We start from the raw sequence: 22,293 nt of genomic DNA, 5'->3' as shown, positions 1-22,293 counted from the left end.
AATTTGATATGGAGACTCCCATAGCTGGCCGGCACATCCGTAGCAAATTTGGTTCCAATCAGATAAGGGATCACAGAGCTACATAAGTGTGAAAATTGCATTTTCTTTCTTCCTGTTAATATACTCATGGTGTGGCGCGCCAGCTTCTTGGGCTGCACGACACACTATCGTGTGTCTTGATATGTATTATATATATAATTTGTACATTTATTGATAAAATCAGAAATAGTAAAGTATTCGTCTACTTCATCTTTTCTTCTTCCTGTGGAAACGAAAAAAAAAGAAAGGTTAAAAAAGCTGGCCATAGGCCAGCTTTGGGGTATACAAATACAAAAAGAAGTGAAATCTAATCCAAAACAGCCAAGCTGTAAAAAAAAGAGTCCGGCCCTCAAAATGGCTATAGTGAAAAAAGTTGTAAAATCCAAGGTGATGGCCAAGAAATGGCTGTGATGGTAGGTTAATGGCAAAAATTTTAATTGCGACAATTCAGATGAATTTGATGCCAAATCCTAGTGGAGGAGGCAACACAAATTCGTCGTAATTAAAATTTTTACCATTAACCTACCATCACAGCCATTTCTTGGCCGCCACCTTAGATTCACATCTTTTTTCACTATAGCCTTTTTGAGGGCCGCACTTTTTTTACAGCTTGGCTGTTTTGGATTGGATAACAATTACAGCAAATTTGGCTACCTCAAGGAGCTGACCTGACCAGAAACAATGCTTAAAGTGTGAATAGATATATAACATTGGCAAACTATTTCTGTGATGGTTTTTCTATTGCTAAGGTTTGTTTATTATGGTGTCAGCACAACCCAATACTTTTATCACTGACTTATTGCTTATGCAAGCCAGTATGCATTGATTTTACCAGTTGGGTAATTAAAATGAGTAATTATTACAATCCAATAATTACAGGTACAATTCTTGTAAAGGGGACATTGTAGATCACAAATTTTCCTTTCTTGTTTGAAAGAAAATTGAAATAGTATTAGGTCTGCGTCGATTATGCGAGCATAATTTGGGGCATACTAGGTAACCAAAAGCATCAGCATAATGCCAGCATAATAATAGTCAAAAAATTTTTGCGTTGGTTATCAGAGAAGCTGAAACTCTGCCTATTTTGCATGCTGCAGAATGGGATAGTGTGCAAACATGGTAAAAATTAGATTTACAGCTACGTTGTGAAAAAAAGATTAGTTAAAGATCGATATACTCTAATAGAACAGTCACTAATAGAACGTTCACAGATGCATTTGGTACTCTAATAGAGCAGTCAAGACACAATTTTATATGAGGATATTTGGAGCATAATGGAACACAACTGGGCATAATTGGAGTATAATAGAGGAAATTCTGGAGCAATGTTCAAAAGCATAATAGGCAATTTCAAAAGCATAATAGGCTCAGGCCTAGTATGGCAGAATAATATATAATCAATAACTTCTTGCTGCTATGAGACAAGTTGAGATGCTATATTAGAACAGTGGCTACATGGTGATATTATAGCTACCCACATGTAAATAATAACAGTTTATTGATACTAAGCAAAATAGTTCTTGTTTTTTTTAAATACTGTAGATTCCCTAAAAATTCGGCAGAAATAAATTAATTCAGATCGTGTCTGGCTGAACAAGTAGGAAAAAAATATACCGGCCCAGTGCTATTGTCAAATTTTTAGGGATCTATCCTTAATACAGTCTGCACACTTCATGGCTATACTATTTTCGATCCATTTACTGCTTACTTTCCAGATTTCTTTCTACAGGGACTAACAGGAATGCCTTGAGGCGGAGCTGACGATACTACAACACTCACTTGGCCGCAGCGCTATATACTATGATTGCCTACATTATCCAGGAGGGATGGTCAATGTCATTACTACATCACTTTTGAATATAATCACCCGGACGTAATATTAAGGATTTCAACAAGTAATAAAAAATAGAAACCACAATCAATAGTATTATTGAACTATCTCATGATAAATCTCGCTACCAGATGCTGCATGAAGTGTTCCATGGCGAACAAAACGTTATCTGAGGGTGTATCATGTTATAAGGAGATGTGGGGTCAGGAGTGATTTTATCCTGTGAACAGAAATGAAGATCGTTTTGCGGTAGTCGTGATGTCACACGATGATATCGTTGGGTACGTTCCCTGAACAATTTCACACTTGGTGTTTCATCCAGCATCAATTGTGTGAGGTCACTGGGAATCCTCAATACTCAAGAGACCTTCGTCAACTAGTACTTCAAGTTCCGAAGAATTAGCGCGCTTATAATTAGAAACTTTCCTGCACTTGCCGAAATTTAGAGCACATTGCGTTCAAAGCACGGGGAGTGCCGAATATTTAGAGATGCCGAAATGTTAGGGAATCTACGGTATCATGACTAGCTATAATATAAAATAATTGGTGGAAATAAGGGTATTGTAGCCACTTTCCATACCAGTACGAGGACTCAACTACTAAAATTGCTAATCTCAAATAGCAAAAACATTAGTAGCCAGATACTAGTGCAAGTAACATTAATATGCCCTTGGTGAGTTATAATGACTTGAAATCTTTGTACATAAATGTCTAATCCGATACTACTCATGTACAGTGCAATACATACTATGTTTATAAATCCAGTTACATGCATGTGAAATTATATTTTACTGTATGTGATCATCTATACACAGGTCCACCAGATATTATTGATCCTCCAGTGAACACAATAGAAATAGATGATAATGATGTCACATTGATATGTACTGCTCTTGCTCTCCCACAACACAACATCACCTGGATGTACCAGAGGATGAGGAGTAATGTTGGTAGAGATATTATCAGTACTTCATCATCAGATACTAACATGAAATATCTGATCAATAATACTGTTAACACTACTAGTTTTGGTACACTAACTATTACTAACCTGCAATATGATGACAGGGGTATATACACATGTGTAGCAGCTAATGTACATGATGCTGTTAGTGCTGATGCTATGGTGAATGTACATGGTAAGGATTAGTTATGGTGTTAACTTACTTCATGCACAACACTTTATTATAGTCAAGCCAACAAATCTCACAATATCAGGAGGTGACAGATTCAACATCAATTCACATATTAACTTAACATGTACTGCTATCGGAATACCATTACCAACTATCATGTGGCAACTTAATGGTGATAATGTTCCTATTGATCCAGACTGTGTTCTTGATTCTTATAATGTTACCTCAATGGTGGGGTTGGATCTAGATAATTGTACAGTAGTTCAAATGCTAGATCTTGCAAATGGTAATACTGTCACTGATCCTCAAGACATTTTAGAGTTAGGAATGTCTAACTTCACTAAACTTGTTGTGGTTAGTAATTTGTTGATAAGATCAATTCAACGTAGTGACAATGGAAGTTACACTTGTAATGTTACTAATACACTACCAGAAACTGACACTATATCAGTTGTGAGTAGTCGTACTCCTGTTACTGTACTAGGTAAGATAACTGGATGTTGTGTTTAATATACCTGTATATTTCAGAGCGACCTGATCCAACAAATTCCACTATTGTGGATTATGATAGTCGATGGGTATACCTACAATGGAATATCCCATATGATGGAAATAGTGATATTATGGGATACAATGTATACATCAGATCTGTGGACACTAATTCAGACTTCACACTAGTATTGACATTATCCGGAATGGGAAAGAGACAAACTAACATGTTTACCACTATTACTAACAGTTATAATGTGACTGAGCAGATTCTACCTTTTATGAGGTACCAGTTTGCTGTAGTAGCTTGTAATGAGTTAGGATGTGGAGATTTGGATTCAGCAGGAGCATCACAGGTTGTACATTTCCTACAAGATGGTTAGTTTAGCTAACTTTTTTCTGTCTATAATGTCAATGTTAAACGTTTAGCTCCAGACACTCCACCTGTTAACTGTTCAGCCACTGCAGTTAGCTCCACTTCTATTAGGATCACTTGGTCACCTCCTGTTATGCCTAATGGTATTATTACTGACTATAATGTGTCTTATGTTCCTGGTCAGTCACTGTCCACTGCTGACTATTCTACTGATGGAAATGTCAGTATTAATATTGGTAACAATGACACTAACACTATTGTGACTGATCTGAGAATAGCTACCAGTTATACTATTGCTCTAGCAGCACATACTGTAGTAGGAATTGGACCATATTCTAACCCAATGGAGTGTGTAGTGCAGACACTGGAGGATGGTGAGTGTGTATCAAGTCATTGTAATAATTGATAATATCCTATACACAGTTCCTGATGGTCCACCATTAAGTGTTACACTATCATCTCCCAATTCTACTTCTATTGCTGTAAGGTGGCAACTTCCTGATTCACTAGTAAGGAATGGCATTATCACTAAACATCAACTGAACTATACTGAAGTGTCTCAGCCACTCAACTGGACTACTGTATCACTTGATAGTGATACTTCTTATGTGATAGAAGACTTGGAAATATTCACCAGATATTATGTATCAGTTAGTGCTGGTACTCAAATTGATGAGTATGGACCATTCTCCGATCCAGTGATGATACGAACAAGTAAAGGTTCATGTCTTATGCATTGCCCTACCCATTCTCATTTAAGGAGTGGCATTCAAGTACATGTAAAGTCTGTAAATCCATAATGTAAAGAACATTTTACACATAACGCCAGATACAGCAAAGACATGTCTTGACTCCAGCAATAACTTTTGTACACAAATTAAAGCTATGCAACTTGTTGTTAGTCAGTCAGTCAGTCAGTTGAAAGGAACTTGTCAATATATAATACATTTGAGCAGCTTTGTTCTTTGTTCAAGCTTTAGGATTGTTTGACTATTGACTTAATTATACACTTACAGAAAATTACACTAAGTCTGCATTCAACTGTATTTTAATTTTTTTGCCTATTATGATATTACAGGTGTACTTTGATTAAAATAAAACAAATTTTATTCCCAACTGCTCAGTTGTAGTTTATTACTTCCTAGCAGGCTCTAAGCTGTCATGTGATTTTTGGATGTTTTATTAAAATATTTGACTGTTTAAATGACTATTCAAGCTTTAATGTTGAACTTTGGGGCTCACAAGTATAATTTAAAACATCTCTCCGGAATTGTTTAAGGAAATTATCTCTTTTCTTGTTCTTTCCATCTGCACCTGTCCATCCGCACCTGCTAGTAGTTTCTGTTAACTGCGGTAGTGTATACATGGTAATTAAATTGAGTGATTACTTACCACTCTCCACACTCATCCATTCCTATAAAAGTATAAGATTCGGCTGTCAAATAATGCTGCCGAGTGGCTTTACCATAGTCCAATTTAGTGACCAGTTAACACTTTTACTAAATAAACTTTTTTACTGGTCATTCCCTAAGCTTTATGATTTGGCAACCTTTGCTCTTATTCTAGCACCTTTTCTGGCCTACATTTTTGGGCCCACAACAAGCTACTGTGTGTTGTGAGTTACTATTCTACTTTTCATTTCACTGCAGTTTCAGATAGACAACTGAATGTTACAGTTCAGTCTGTTGGTGAAACAACAATAATGTTACGTTGGATTGACCTTGTGCTTATGGATGATACAATTAATTATTACCAGGTGATGTTTAAATGAACATAATTGTTGTGGTGGGGTTTATAAATAAGGGGTTGTTCTACACACATCCAATTTGCCAACTTTGACAATTCTAAATAGAGAGTGGAAAAAGCCATTGACCCAAAAGTTAGTCAGTAGCAAGAATTTCAATGGATAGAGAAAATTTCAGGTTTGTATGTTTCTTGAAAGCAAAGTTATGATCCAAAATTCATAGAATTAGATGTAGGTGGAAAACCCCTGTTTACAAATCCCGTCACTATTTGGTGTACAGTGTAGGTATGGCATACTGTTTGTGTTATTTGTGCCCCTGACAGATGGATGTGGTTATTGTATATATATTTTTTTTTATTTTTTTTTTTTGCTTAGCTAGTAGTTGCATATATCATAAAATGACTGGAGAATCCAACTCCTATGGAACATAATTAATATAGAAAGGACTAAATGTAAAAACCAATTAAAGGCACGTGGCAATATCACATTTGTTTACATCACTATTAAGTGTATCATGCATTCAAGAGCAAGATGTCCTGGTACTCAAATAGATATGGCCACAGGGTTCTCATTTCTGGGATAACCAGGTCCTTGCCTCACCCAAAGTCTTCTGTGTTGAAACATGAGTTAACGTGTTCTTTAAGTTCAATACTTCAAGCATTTTTTCAGCACACAGAGTGAGAGAGGTATAGATGGTAGTCAACTAGAGTGGATGTGAATATGTATCTACAATGTCAATTGTATAATAAATCCAGCCATAAATTTTTTTTGCATCTTTGTGGATGATTCCATTTTTGTGCTTTTTAGGCTTTTTTGAATATGGTCATCTTTCCTATTTCTGTGTGTTATTATTACAGGTTTATTATACTCCAGCTGGTCAAGGTTCAACATTGTCTACCAACAGTTCAACTACAAGTATCACACTCAGTGACCTGGTCCCTGGTGTAGAGTACTCCATCAATGTTACAGCAGTCACTACCACAGGAGGAATGATTACTAGTACAACTGTTACTGCTACCACTTGTGAGTTTGCCCTATTTACGTATCAATCAGATCTAACTTTATCATTTTTACAGTAAACACTGCTTTATTTCAAATAAGACTCCGTCCCATTGAGAACTGTTTAAGATATATAGTAAGTACCATAATTATATGTGTAAAGGATACTCATGGTACATTGTATCTTACTCCTACAAACATTCTTTTAACTGCTCTAGCAAGTACTGCAATATCATAGTTGAAAGAGATCATTGTGTATAATAGTAATACAACAATTATGCTATAATACCATACTGTACTGGATCTATTATTACCAGTATTATGCAACTAGTTTTAGCAGGACTTGTATTAATTATACATAAGAAGCATAAACTTCATATTGGAATGATGTATTGCAGTATGTTAATATATTTCCCTTTCAAATTTCTGTGAACAATGCAGTTTGCAAAACTAAAGTCTCATGATTTTATAAAATGTGAAGTTTAAGTAGGCACATAGATATACAAACAAAATTAACATCTTTGTCTTGTTTGAAGTGAAAAAAGAAATACAAGTTAGAAAGAGCCTCAAAGCCTGACTTTGGGGCCCTCAATTACAAATATGCCCTGTAGAAGTGATATCTATGCTGGAAAAGAGTGCATGTGGCCTTCAAAAAGACTAGGGTGAAAAAACTTGTGAAACGAAAAGTAATGGCTGCGGTGGCAGGTTAATGACAAATTGTAATTCTGGTGAATTTGATCCTACTAAAACTTCGAGAAGGCAACTAAGAATTGTCATTATTGCATTAATCTACTGTAACCTTTTCTTGGCTGCATTCTTGATTTTACATTCATCCTAGCTTTTTGGAGGCCACAACCTACTTAGTTAACAGCCCATTGTCTACAGTCAGGTGCATGTGAAGCCAAAAATGCTACATACGACAGCTAGCAAGCCAGGTATGAGGTTGATTGCAGTGATAAACTACTACTTTGCTGCTGTTTACACTCACTGTACTGTCTATATCAAAGAGTATTTCAACAAGTAAGTGCATAGAATCTTCACAACAGTAGTTCTTACTCCTTAGATTCAATAAATGAAAATTTTTGATTATGGGTTTTAAATATTAGAAACGTTCGAACAATCTGCAGTTTTTCATTCACATACGAATGATCAATTTTAGCGTTCGTTTATGCACTACTTACAGTGCCATTTACTAATCTATTTGACAAGTCTGCAAATATTGAATGTAAAATACAATTCAATTAAAATAGGAAAACTATGAAAGTGCATTTCACTCCATATTCACATGTATGATCAGTGTTGGGAGTAACGCGTTACGTAATATTATTACTTTTGCGGTATCTAAGTAATATAACAAAATACGCTATGAAAACAGGTAATATAACTCAAGTTACTTTACTTACAAATGTAACGCGTAACCTAAGTAATATAGTTACTGTAACGAGTCTAATATTACGTAATATTATTACTACAAGTAATGAAGTTACTAATCTCGTTAGTTATCCTCTGAGTAACACCTAGCCACAACGAAGTAACGAAGCCTACTGAATGAAGCTTATTCACCGGCTCTTACTTATAACCAAGATTTGTACATTGTCCAACAACGCAATCATGTCACGTGATAAATTGGTAGTTTCACACGTAACAGCTTAAGGCTGTGGACACAAAGTAATATAATATGTAATATTATTATAGTTACTTTATTTTATGAGTAATATGTAACTGTAACTAAATAGTTCTGTTGCAAGTAATATGTAATATGTAACTAGTTACTTTTACAAAGTAACTTGCCCAACACTGTGTATGATATACTATAAATGTACTATACTCGGGCCACTTGATGGCCATTTTGTTTTCTGCCCACACATAATCAGGTTTAGTGGATATTTATAAGTACACCATAAAGATTTGTGTACCAAAAATGGCCACCCTGTAACAATGATTTTGTTGAACTACCTCACTATAAGGGAAACAGGGATGAAAGTCATAGTTCTACATGGATGATAATAAGTGCTTTGCATTAGGGATCAGCTTTTTTCACCTACTGTATTTTTCTTTTAAGCATTTCTTTTATTTTGCACCTATTATACTGCATATTTTGCTCAACAATTTCTATTTTTCTCTACATTAATCTTTGTTAATTAACCTGTATCACTGCAATTTCACCTTAAAAGTGACTTCCTTGATCACAGTATAATGTTAACATATGTGACTGTTCTATTAGGGTATCTTGATTACCACTTTCTCTTCCCATAACAATCAGTTGCATATTGTATCACATGTGATAGTTCTATTAGTGTATCTATTAGTGTGTCTTGATATTTTGTGCAAACTTAATGTCACCTTGTGTCCACTTCACAAAAATGCACCCATTATGCACTCATTGTTTTTACCTACCTATAATGCCAACAATTTTGTCAGCAATATTGACACATTCCTACTTTGTATATCTGCAGGAATGCAACAATTATGCAGGCATGATTTAAAGAATAATAAATATGTGTGGGAAGTAGCATTATACTGGGATTTTGATGCAATTATTAAGCTTTAACAGAAATTATAAAACTTTACGTGGGCGAGATCAAAGGAAAAAGTGTACTTTAAATTTCATAAAGTACACTCTCAGCCAGCCAACTGCTTCATCGACCACAAAGAGTGCTTTATTCGTTCAATACAGCACTCTTTGCGGTGCAATAAAGCACTCTTTGTGGGCAATAAAGCACAGTTGCCCACGTGCCTTAGTGTAGGCTAATAGCCTACGGGGCTCACGCCAGTACGACTAATCACCCAAGCCAGTGAAGGCTGATAGCCTCACCACGCTGAGTGATCAATCACCCCAGCCAATACAAGGTCCACCACTGGATTGCTTTTATAGACTTACCTAAATGCTTCAATGATGGGTGGGAGAAGGTAACGTTGCTGTTACGTTTGTTAATGTAAACGGACAAGTCCTGGAGATATCACGGAAATACTTCACCATGTGACTCACAATAGAATCAATTGTGGGTTGTGAGCAAAACCTGCCAAAAGACGCAATGAACGTCTACTATGCCAAACTATGGTGAAATACACGTGAGTTACTTTGTTAAACTAGTTTGTGTGTGTTCAGGCTGCTAATGGTTCGTACAACGCTTGTTAATTACGAGTCCTAGTGTATGGTGAAGTTAGACGACTAGAAAGTTCCATAAATCATTTAAAGACTAGACTTGCTCGTGCTATATGAAAAATAAAGTACTCGGCCGCACGCCTTGTACTTTATTTTTCATATAGCACTCGCGGCTATGCTTTAACATATACGAAAATCTATAATTTGCACAATTCTTAGATACTCTAATAGAATAGTCAGATATCAGTCACACCTATATACTGCTCTATTAAAGCAGTTACTTAAAGTGATTATGAAATACTCTAATAGTAGCAGTCAACATATAGAATAAAATAATATTTGAAGTTGATACATCAATGTACGTAAATGATCTAACACACTGTTGAGCTGAAGTTGTTGACCAAAGATGGTGGCATAATCAATCAACCACTAAGTCCTGCGTCAGCATGTTTGTTGTAAAGCCTTAGTAACTAACTAAATATAAAAGAAAATAATGAGCTTTTCTTTAAAGCACAACAAATTGATGTTTAAGCACAGCTCAGTAGCATAATGCTCAATGCTATGAGCATAATACAGAGATGTATATAGGTGAGTTTCTAGGCAGCATGTAACATTGTACCTATGTTGTTATAATGAGCGGATGAGTCCTAAGGATATCATGGAAAAGGTTGAGTTGAGTGAATCTCGGGGAATTTGCTAGTATCACATTATTTAAAGAAGGCCTTGATGGGTAAGCTTCATGGTGGAGTGGTTATCTGTAATTTTGGTGTGGTCCATATTCAATAACGTGCTGAAATACTTGTGAATTCACTACAAAACATGGACACCCAAAAGTGAGTTCAACCTGGGTTGAGTAACCCACTTTCAACCCATATTCTATTCATAAGCAATCATCAGATGATGGTATTCATTGAGTGATAATTGTCTTCTAAGCACTTTATGTATTCACCACTAACTCGCTTTAAATTTGCAGACCCAAGGTCAACCTGGGTTGAACCTACTGCTTTAGCTATAGGGTTGAACTTGCCTATGACATTTTATGACTTCGAGGCTCAACCCAGGTTAAGAATCCCATATGAATGTGTTGAATGTGGGTTCAACCTGGTTTAAAGTGACTATTATAAGACTAGTTCACACATTATATTGCATTTCCCAATTAACTTATAGAATGGTAAGGATACTGAAACAACTTCATTTGAGTGCTTCTTGTGGCAAGACTCCAATTCGTGATAATAGTCACAGGAGCTAGCATTAATAATCAATTTCAGTTTGAGCCTTTATAAAAAAAACAGTGCAGTCTATACCTCATCCATATCAAGGCACTTTCCTGGGATACATTTCATTATACACCGGTGTACATTTAGTTGTCTCCCTGTGAAGAGGTATGCATGAAAAATGTATCCTTCGGAATTTTTGATCTGAGGTATGAAAGTGTTACATTTTGTAATTACATACTGGACAATATAAATTATTATTGGTGGGTTGTAGTACAAAGCCCCAAGACGTGTACACCATATTCATTTAGTTAAATGCTGCAACATTTGTTGCAGTACGTTAGTTTTAAGAAATTGATGTGGTGACTATTCAAACTCAACTACCATATGCTCATGTATATGCCCTTATTTTCAAAATCAACTGTGGCATTACCACAAATGTGGCTACTATTGAAAGTCCAGCATTTAACTAAGGAAATACGGTATTAACACATTTTTGAATAATAATTCTGTCACACACCAACTTTGTATCTCTTTGTTACCACATGTTATACATGTAGTATAATTTGATACTAATTGATATTTACAGGAAACTGAGCAAAGGCAAAAGTTGGATGAAATTAAATTGCAAGTGATGCAAGCAATAGCACCAAGATGTTCTTGTATGTTTAATATTGTCGATGAAAGCTTTAGTTGTCGAGGATCACAAGGAAACTTTGAGAACACTGTTGTGTTCAGAGCAAGAGTTACTGTGCAAGATTCTGCTGCACTTCTTCCGGCTGATAATGTTGTTACTCATATAGATAACTGGGTTAAGTCTTCACCATCAATAATTGTTCGGCTTGCCACCCTAGAGATAGACCCTAGTTGTACAGCAATGCTTGATTCAATTGATTCAGGTGATTGTGAAGTCACAGAGTCATCATCACCATCTTCCAGTGACTCCTCATCTATTGGTTTAATAGTTGGAGCAATACTAGCAGTGGTAGTTGTCGTCCTGATAATAGTCATTATAGTAGTGGCTGTGTTGCTGTATCTCAGGAGAAAAGGAAGCTACAGGTGATTTCTAGCAGAATAATTTTGACCAGGCCAACAAAAACAGGGCATGTGGGCACACAAAATTTTCCTATTTTTCAAACTTTCATAACTCATAACTTTTTATACCATCATGCTATGGAAACAAAATTTCCCTTATTAATTGGCTATATATTAAAAGTTACTAATTGCAAAAATTTTACTCTACTACTGAATTATCACCTATTGTGTGACGGGATGTAGTTTGTGCCCGCATGCACTGTTTTTGCAGGCCCAGTCACAATTATGGTATGGCACTATACACACACTATGCCATCATCTCATCACTATGTTTCTTCCCTTGTAGTGTTAAAAAACAACCAGAAAATGAATACGAGTGCATTACGCCTAAACCTCGAGCATATGAGACAGTAGCATCCGATCACAAGCCAGTCACAATGGATAAAAACCCAGCTTACCAATCAACAGTGTTGGGTAATAAGACAACTGATAATCATCCACCTGAATATGAGGTCATCAACCTTCAACCAACTACACCAAACACAGATGATGTCAAGATGGAGAAGAATCCAGCTTATGCTGAAACACATTTTAAGTAACATGTTCCTTAGCTATGCTCTACAGCTTTATTGCATTTATGCACTGATATTTCGTTAGTTGCTGTAGTTTTTCCTATGCATATTTATACAAATGTAGACACTTGTAATGATAATTGCCCCATACACATTCATGTGTTATTATAATACTTTGCTTGTACTTTTGAATTATTAGAGTATTACTGTAAACTTTTGTAGAAGACGACAATCTGACCTTTGTTTTATTCAGTTCTGTAGCAACTGTAGGTCTTTCCTGAACATCTAAATCAAAACATAATTGTGACTGGGCCTGCAAATGGGTACATAAAATCCAACTTTTTCAAATTTTCACCACTCATAACTTTTTATTCTATTATAAGCTATGGCCATACAATTTTCAGTCCCACTTGAAAATTAAAATTAATTGGTTTAATAACACAAGTTACCGAATGCAAATATTTTATTCCAATGCTGAGATATGACTTGTTATGTGAAGGAGTACAGTTTGTGCCAAAAATACCCTGTTTTTGCACAATTATTATAATTATTATAATCACTTCAGAAATTTTTAAGAATGCATTGTATGTGAGACATCAGTTACAACTACATTTCTTCTATTTTAATTACTCATAATTATTTCAAAATCAAACGTATTTCACAAAGATCAGATGTTCCCAAAATTACACTTACATAAATTACAATAAGTATACTACCTTACTATGTTAGTGGCTCCACTATCAGTTTACTTATAATAATACATCAATTTATCTAATATGAACATTTGAAGACTGTTGTTTGGATGGAAGTGAATACTGTATAATTTAAAAAAAAAACAAAAACAATAAGGTATGGAAAATATAGATTTCTGAAAAAACAAGTCAGCATGTTAGGACTACAATGGAGCGTATCAGTTGCTTTAAAGCCTAATGCTTGAAATTATCACAGACAGATCTCAATTTGGACTCAAAACACGTACAAAAATAATTGTAGAGTGTTCAAAATTGCTGCCTGCCATACAACCCTTGCTAAGCATAATACATGTAGCTAGCTTTCTTTGTCATGTCTAAAAAGTAACTCTCAATCTCCCAAGTATTGCACAATCCCCAACTCCAAAATTACACACCTTATTTCAATGCTTTATATCTTTGACACCCTTGTAGCTATCACCATGCGATTTTCAGCACCTGTTCTCTACACCATAGCATGTATCTAGCCATAATTACATGGACAGAAGACAAATGGAATTATAATTACAAGGTAGTTAAAATTACAAAAATCTTTGATCATGTTTGTTAATTTTTAAAGCAGACTCCTACATCAATAAACAGTGCTATGAACTTCAGAAAATAGTCACAACATCGAAACAGGCAGAAATATATAAATTTGAAGATGTTACATTACTGTATAGTAATTTTACAAGAGAATAAAGACATGCACGCATTTATAATATGCAAGATCAACATACTCTAATAGAGCAGTCAGTCAAATCAATACTCTAATAAATCACTCAGCACATTATTATTACACTTTTGACTATTGAGAATCCTCCACAGTTGTTGAGTATGAAAACTAGCATCTACAGCACTAACCCATACATGGGCACACATAGCCTGGTAGGAATGTTTTGCAAATGAAATGCACGTTGTCCTTTGTAAGCCATTTGTTTGGCTCATATGTGACCAGATCTGGTCTTATAGCCTTTCCAGAATCCTAGGTTTGACTACTCCTAACTCTACATGTGTTTAACCTATCACCTTCATATTAAACCAAGTTGTCATGGTATGTTAGGGGTATTGTGTGACCGAATTGCAGAGTGGCACCATATTCACAAGTCACGTTATGAGTTGCCAAGTACATGCAATCGGAAAGGCTGTAAGAACCCTTTTCACAGATCCGGTCACATATGCAACTACTTTCACTTATACAACTCTTGATCAAAGTAGCTAGTCCACTTAGAAAGCAGTATGATTTAGATGTTTGTACATAAAACTTCTCTGCATTAAAAATTTCAGTCCTTGGAAATAACTTTAGCTTCTGACCCCCTGCTGCATATACACAACCCAGGTGCTCCCTTGGCAAATCCTGAATTCACCCCTGATACTTTCATATATATAAGCCTACTCTCCATTCAGAAAGGGCTAACATGGGAAACAAGGTATAAATTTTGAGCATAAATATGAGCATAATGGGTTGAGCTCTGATCAGTGCACTGCAGCGTAATAAAACATAATAAGCTGGTGCTTACCGTATGCAGTTGCTGATAGCTCCAGCAAATACTTAGCTACCTGTAGTCAGACCTCTCCACTCTCATGATTTCACTCAACCTTTTGGACCTCTTCTCAAGGGCTCATGGTCAGGTACTACTTTCTCAAGGTTATGCCCTATGGATCTCAACAAAGTATTCAACTGGAAACAAAGCCCAAACCCACAATTAAAAATATTTTTGTCAACAATATAAGAAACTGTTCTTATGTGGTGAACATTTCAATTTCATTGGTGTTCAAATCAATAGAGGGTGAAGTCAACTCATAGCTAAACTCCATATAACTGTTACAGAATGGTAAGCCTGGCCTGCCAACCCTCACAGATATGTCATGGTGAGACTCATGTTTTAAAAGGCATTTGATAGTGTATCTCATAATCAGCTTGTTAAAAAAAATTAAAGTCAATTGGTATTGCTGGAAATCTGTGGCTATGTTTCCCACACTATTTATTGCACCGAGAACAATGTGTTAAGATAAACAACAAATATTCAGATTTTCTTCCAGTGTTATCTGCTGTTCCGCAGGGAAGTGTGTGTCCTCTTTTGTTCCTCATTTATATAAATGATCTTCCTCAGCAAGTTCTTTCTTCTATACTAGTATATTTGCCGACAACACTGTGTAATAAATTTCCTATGGAATCATTTAGAGCAAACTTTTGATCCTACCAATACATGTACTTTTTTAATATCTGTGTCCTTGTGATAAATGTAATAAGCACCCAAACCTCCTAATTTTGATAAACTGTAGTGTCTATAACTAGTTAATAATAAGTCTTTATATAATCTAACTAATATACTTAATGTACGTTACTTAATATTCTACTTAATAAGATTTACTTACTGTATTCTACTTTACAGTTTACTTTCTGTACTTTACTTATAATTTACTTACTATACTTAGGCCACTAGCACTGGTTGCTAGTGGACCCTCAGCATGGACTGATTTTTCTTTTCTGTGGTGGATTTGTGGCAGTTGCTGGAGTCCTCCAATAAACTCTTGGACCATTCCATCAAGTGATTGCTGCTCTCAGCTTAGTCTTCCGACCCTCCATACAAGACGTCAGTTTCTTTCTATATCTTTTCTTCATGATATTTACCATCAACGTACATTCATAAATTTCAATCGTCACTTTAAATTTAATACAGTTTTATCTACCAGAAGTCATCATTTATCATTGTGTCCACCTCAGTCAACAATCAATTCTCGTCGTTATTCATTCTTTATCAATACTGTCTTTCTGTGGAATTCCATACCATTATACATACTCAATGACTCCAACCCCAAATCTTTTCAGCATTCTTTATACTGTTATATGTGTGTTAATTGATGTTTTGTATCTCTGCTTTTGTTTGATTTTGTGTATTTTGTATTTAGTGTAGTTTTGTAAATTTCTTTGTTTCTTTGTTGTTTTTGTAATGTTATATTTTGGGCTGACACCTTGTACAGGCTTTGCCTTTTGTGTGTGCCTTCCCTCGTGGTAAAATTGATGATAATAATAATAATAATAATAATAACAATGTGGTTGTAATTGCACTGTTTTGTATTGCATAGTACCCATGCTGTAAAGCTTACTAAACATAACAATTTTGAGAATTTGGTGAATGCTCTATTAGAGTCAGTGAATCCAGTCATCATGGATTTTAGTACTATACAGAGCATTTCAAGAATACGTTTTTTAAGCAGAAACGCTTAGCAAAGTGCTATATACACCATAGGGACTAATAAACTTCCTTTAATAATGAATTACATTATAGAAGTCCAGTGTGTCCGGGGAGTGTGTCAGACCTGTCGCCAGTAGCGGTGTGAATATAGTTTACAATTGTAGGGATTTCATTAGCTAGATAAACAGCCATCTAACCACTCAATACGTCAAAGCAAATAAAGTGATTGTAAGTATATAATTGTTGCTGATATGAGCACAATAATTTTGAGTTACTCTAATAAAGCAGTCACCCATTTTTAGATTTATTTTTGTTACAGCACACAGCAATGCTTGAAGGAATAATTGTAGGTTTTGACATTTAGAGTAATAGTAACAGTACAGTATGGACTAGGGCTGAAACAAATACTAATACTCGGAGAGTACTCGTTAAGGATTTGGTACTCGGATAGTAAAATTGGTACTCGAGTACTCGTTAAGATCACGTGACCCAGCTCACATGATGTATTTGTCATCAGGGAGTGACACAATGGTAGAGTTTTGATTAGCATATTTTTTTCGTCAGGGACACTAACATCAGTACTTTAATACAGTGTGTGTTACTTAAAAGTTGTAAACTGTTTAAGGTTGGTACAAAACATGTCAAATGGGTATGACTACAAATAGCTAGTATTCGTGAGTACTCGATCGTTAACTCTAGAGAGTACTCGAATACTAAAAAACCATGATCGTTTCAGCCCTAGTATGGACTAATGAATTCATTGCAACTATGAATCTTGTTTAAGATAATAGTGGGGACACAGTCCAGACTAATTGACACTTATAACCATATGAATATAATTTGCATTTGTATGGATTTCATTAGTTAGATAAGCTACTGGTTGATCAATAAAGATGTCAGTTAAGGTAGCTAGGTTTGTAGTTAAAGTACTTAGTTTGGTAGTTAAGCTAGTTAGAATTTTGAATAAATAAAGATTTCTGCACACATCAACTAGCTCTCAGTACAACTATTTGCAGGCCTGCCAACCTGGAAAGTAAAAAAATCTTGAGATTTCTGTACCTTTATTGTAGTATTGCAGTGTGTAGTAAAAAAAAACTGGTAGATGCTATGCTGAGACCAAAAAAAAAAAAAAAAAAAAAGGTCTCGACTTTTTAAACTTGAAATCCGTGACATTCGCGTTACAAACCGTGAGATTCTATCCGACGAAGGTTAGTGAAACCGTGAGAGTTAGCAGGCCTCAAAAACCGTGAGATTCGATCTGCTGCCCTTGAGCAGGGTAGTGAAACCGTGAGACTCACGGTAAACCCGTGAGAGTTGGCAGGCCTGTATTTGTGATTTATGACAAAGCCATTTAAGACTCTCTAATAGAGCAGTCTTTCGTTTTTAAGTATTAAAAAGTTGGTAATGCCGCTTAATAAATAAATTTCATTAGGTGTCACAAGCAGTAGTTCATGCATAACCACAGGAATTCAGTTAAGTCTGTCAATTCTTGTGGATCATCACCTTGAGATTCATGAATTCACCTGGCTTCCAGTTCAGGCCAGAGTCAAGCAGTAGGAGCAATGTATGTGCGTATCTCTGAACTATCAGATTCCCTAGTCAGTAGAATCTGCCCCCAAAACACCTTCACTGTAGTGTCCAAGAAACAAGTATGTCTGTACATATATCTAACACAATGTAAAAACAGCGCAACTGTAGCTTGAAAAAGGTTTCATGAAAGTAGAACTTACAGAGCTGATATCTAGAGCGGCCAAGAAGCAATGTTGCACGAGGATTATGTTCGGTGTGTCTCAAAGCTAACTCCGCGTCTGGGTCCAAATTGAGAGGCAGCAGGTCGTGGTAAAGTCAGTGACGCAAGTGGTATTGTTCCTACAAAATTATGGTAGCTCAGTAGTAGCTAGCTACCAGTAACCCCACGGTGGGGACTATTCTACGGAACGGAACGGAACGGAACGGAACGGAATGATGGACTAAACTGCGGAACGGAATGCTTTCTCAGATTGAAGCTTGCAGCTTACCATTGCTGTACAAGTTATCAGTGGCACTTCCAGCAGGTAATCAAACGTACCCCAAGAAAGATAAAACGAATTTAAGGATCGATTGTGGGTTCTTGTTGGTTGTCATTAGTAACGAAGTACTAATTGTGGGAATAGTTGACTCAGTGATTTCATCTTCGGATATATCAAGTAGGGAACTTAATGCATGACTTTTTTTTACTAGTATGCGAGTTATTTTTACTTACTTGACTTTAGAATGTACAGTCTGAGGCCCAGCCTTTCTAATCGGCATAAATCAGTATGTGTATAGCTACACTACAAAGGAAAAAAGTATGGTGACAAGCTGAATCAACTCAGTCTAAGTAGAATCTAAAGGAATTTTGTGCAGTGTGTGAGGAGCAAACATTCAGATACCTCTAGGAGGCTATATTGTGTGAACATCAGTGATTCATTAACAGAGTAGTGGACTATTGTCAGATATCTCAGCCTGAGTACTGAGTTGAATTCTGGATGGGGTCTATTTTACAGAATGGAGTGCTTTCTGAATCAACTTGCAGCTTGGCTAGCTGCTATCATTGCTGAAATTGCATTTTATCAGTGGAACCTCCAGGAAAATGGAATAGGATAATTATAAAACATTAATTAAGTGATTGTTTAGGTAATCATGACTTTATTCAGTCTAATAAACAGAATATATGGTTGATTGAGTGAGGTATCACTTTCAGAGTGTTCAGACGACCAGTGATGAGATGCATGGATTCATCGAATTTTTGTTGTGGTTGGAGACATTAAATATCCAAAAGCAAACTGACTGTATAATATTAATTCACTTTCTTTATATTTTCTCAATTTTGAGCCTGTATACAAATAATTGAATTTTCCTTGTCAATAGAAATCCTAGAATAAGATGGGAGAGAAACTTATCTTTGTTTACCTATACTGTACAACCAAGAGTTCATAATACTGATTTGTATGGGGGAGAGTGTCTAACTCTCAGTATGGCCTGTACAAACACCCTGTGTAAAGTTCACCTTTAATCAAATCAACACCTTTACTGGGGGATAGAAAACTGTTGATTAGAGTTGCTGAAGAAGGTAAAGCCTTTGTTCTGAAATAAGGCCGAGGTGTTACTTTAAGCAGGGTGTTTGGTGAATGCATTCAAGTTAGACACTCCCCACCTTATTATGAACTCTTGGTACAACTTCAAAGGAAATGAAGAAAGCATACAGATGAATCAATAAAATCACTACAGTAAGGTGAATTACAGACTAGTGAGATCTTGGTTAATTAATGACAGTGGTTGGAGATTAAGTGTGGTAGCTTCTTGCTCTTGAATATGTTGCAAAGTGGAAGTACAAATCAAAATGGGATATCAATTTCATTATGAAAAATTTGTATACATAAATAATCTAGCATTACTATTTCATTTGTCCTCCACTTAAACATGCTACAACAGTACTAGTGTCAGTAAATTGGCAGTGAGTCTACCTTGAAATCTCAACTCTAGAGTAGATCCAACACAGGACAGCCCGCACTGTAACAAATACATGTGATCCCATTGTAATTTCATGGACCAGCTGGACTGGGAATCACTTGAAAATAGACGAACAAATTTAACCTGTTTTGTTTGAAGTGAAGCATGTGAAATGTTACACTTAAGAAATCCTAGGATTCTTAGGTGGTATGTAATTAATGTAAGTGTTCCATTTCAGGTCTGACTAGATACATTGAAATTACACACACATCCTGGTCCAAATCACGTTTGCCTGGTGGCTACTACGGGCATGGTTTCACATGCGGCTTATAATAGAGATTTGGCTGATCTTGGAGTTTTGACATTTAGCCTGATTCAAGGCTAGCAGTCAGACACATCCTTGAATTGTGCAACAGATAAAATCAGCTCACTATTGAATACGGCATTAGTCCACTGCACCAGCTGTTAATATATAAATAACTCCATGCATACACTTCAGTGATGTTTGCAGAATATACCCTCCTTGCGATCTGCCAAAATATTTGCTCCTCACACACTGCACAAAGTTCTTCAAGTTTTAATTCAGCTGGCTCTTTCCTGTTACCAGTATCTTCCTGCTTGCTTTATTTATACACTGACTTATGACTTGAAAGACCGGCCCAGACTGTCTTGTAAAGTCTAAATAAGAAAAACAGCTCACATAAAGTTCCCTTCCGTATGGATGAACATCACTGATACAGCTCATCCCACAATAATACTTCGTTACTAATGACAACCAACAAAAACCCACAATCGATCCGTTAATTCTTTTTATCTTATGTTTAACCACCCACTGGAGATGCCACTGCTAACTTATAAGGGAAGTTTCAGCAATGGTAAGTTGCAAGCTTCAGTTTGAGAAAGCGTTCCGTTCCGTGGTTTAGTCCATCATTCCGTTCCGTTCCGTTCCGTTCCGTTCCGTTCCGTAGAATAGTCCCCACCTAACCCCACCTCCCCAGCCACTTTATAACCACCCTTCCCCACCATGGCACTCGGTTATATGGAAAGGCCGCTGTGCATGTTCATCTACGCTGCTACGCATTGAGGTACAAGGGGTGCTGAGGGTATGAGAATCGCGGCCAATTTGCAAGCAAGCTAATAGCTACACGAAGTTATCCGGAGTATTCTAAAATGGAGCTGCTAAGTGTGATTACCTGGGCTGGCCCATCCTACCTGCTACTCCTCTTGTTTGTGCACTGTCAAGGTTAGTTTAGTGATGCATAACTACGTGTTATAAACCCTTGAACTATTTGTTGTTGTGTTCGCATCTCGTTCGGCAATGCTATGGGTGGCGGCGGGCCATGTCGAGCCCATGGGCAAGGGCCATGTGGGATCCGCACAATCACCAATCTGTGAGACTACATTCGAAAGAGAAAGACTACGTAACTGATATGATGTTAGATTTTCACTTCAAATAGGAAGGTTCTTTTTGCTGTACACCAGAGAACACAGGACTCAGCTTAAAAAAATAAAAATAAAAATTAAGCAGCAAGCACGCCGACTCACTGAGGACTTATTATTGTACTGACATTCGATATCAGTCGGCATACTTAGCTACCTCATTAAAGACTCTACTTCTTGTAGCGCTATACTATGTGTGCTAGCACATTCAATTGAATCGATCGAGGAATCGATACGGGATTGTTGCTAAATGCCCCTCATATAACTTCTCGGATAAGTACGGATGTTAAAACTACACTGTTAAGCAATAGATGGTTCAATAAAAGAATTAGCACTTAAAGGTCAGTCTGTCACCAGAAAACTGAAACAAAAAGAGGAACATTCCTATATTGTAGTGGAAGCCCTAATTCCCCCATACACCAGAATTAGAAGGAGTGAATTAATGGTTCGGTACTTCCAGTGAATGCAAAATAGCTAGCTATTATTTCTAAATCTGAAAATATATAGCTAGCTTTATAATCCATAGTGTTATAAGTGCATGGCATGGGACTAGAACGCATAGCTAAGGATCTGTGGACCAGCATTCAAGCATGTGGAGTCTTTCTTGCACATCACTGATCTAGTGATCATTGTGAAATTGTTACGAACACTATAGTTATTGTAATGACGGTGGGTAGCTATAGCTGGCTAACTAAAATTAGTTACCCTAACATGCCTCGCATGTACATACTTACCCACATGCTTTTTACTATAATCATTGCTAATTGAAATTTTTCTAGTGATCATAATAGCTAGCTAGCAGGTATTGTCATGAATATTATCTAAATTGGCATAATCATTAGTGTACACAGGATGTGTGGTTATCCAATAAGTATCAAGTACTCAGTGAGACCTGATCCGACTGCTTTCAAGA

The 22,293-nt window shown here is 36.2% G+C and overlaps 1 protein-coding gene across 2 annotated transcripts in view; it reads left to right on the top strand.

The window, feature by feature from the left end:
* LOC136255518 (cell adhesion molecule Dscam1-like) overlaps positions 1 to 12,754 on the top strand; it is a 72,255-nt gene extending 59,501 nt beyond the window's left edge. For both annotated transcript variants that reach the window (XM_066048311.1, XM_066048310.1), the window contains 10 exons: positions 2,686 to 3,009; positions 3,062 to 3,490; positions 3,535 to 3,873; positions 3,925 to 4,245; positions 4,295 to 4,585; positions 5,521 to 5,627; positions 6,473 to 6,638; positions 6,692 to 6,750; positions 11,524 to 11,993; positions 12,316 to 12,754. In XM_066048311.1, coding sequence (XP_065904383.1) covers positions 2,686 to 3,009; positions 3,062 to 3,490; positions 3,535 to 3,873; positions 3,925 to 4,245; positions 4,295 to 4,585; positions 5,521 to 5,627; positions 6,473 to 6,638; positions 6,692 to 6,750; positions 11,524 to 11,993; positions 12,316 to 12,568 — 2,759 coding nt within the window. In that variant the 3' untranslated portion in view covers positions 12,569 to 12,754. The remainder of the gene's footprint in view (positions 1 to 2,685; positions 3,010 to 3,061; positions 3,491 to 3,534; positions 3,874 to 3,924; positions 4,246 to 4,294; positions 4,586 to 5,520; positions 5,628 to 6,472; positions 6,639 to 6,691; positions 6,751 to 11,523; positions 11,994 to 12,315) is intronic.
* The last annotated feature ends 9,539 nt before the right edge of the window (positions 12,755 to 22,293 follow it).

The sequence above is a fragment of the Dysidea avara genome, chromosome 5 (assembly GCF_963678975.1).
Source record: "Dysidea avara chromosome 5, odDysAvar1.4, whole genome shotgun sequence".
Classification (NCBI taxonomy): Eukaryota; Metazoa; Porifera; class Demospongiae; order Dictyoceratida; family Dysideidae; genus Dysidea; species Dysidea avara.
Note: the sequence above shows the minus strand (reverse complement) of the source record. Positions and strands in the feature narration are given on the sequence as shown.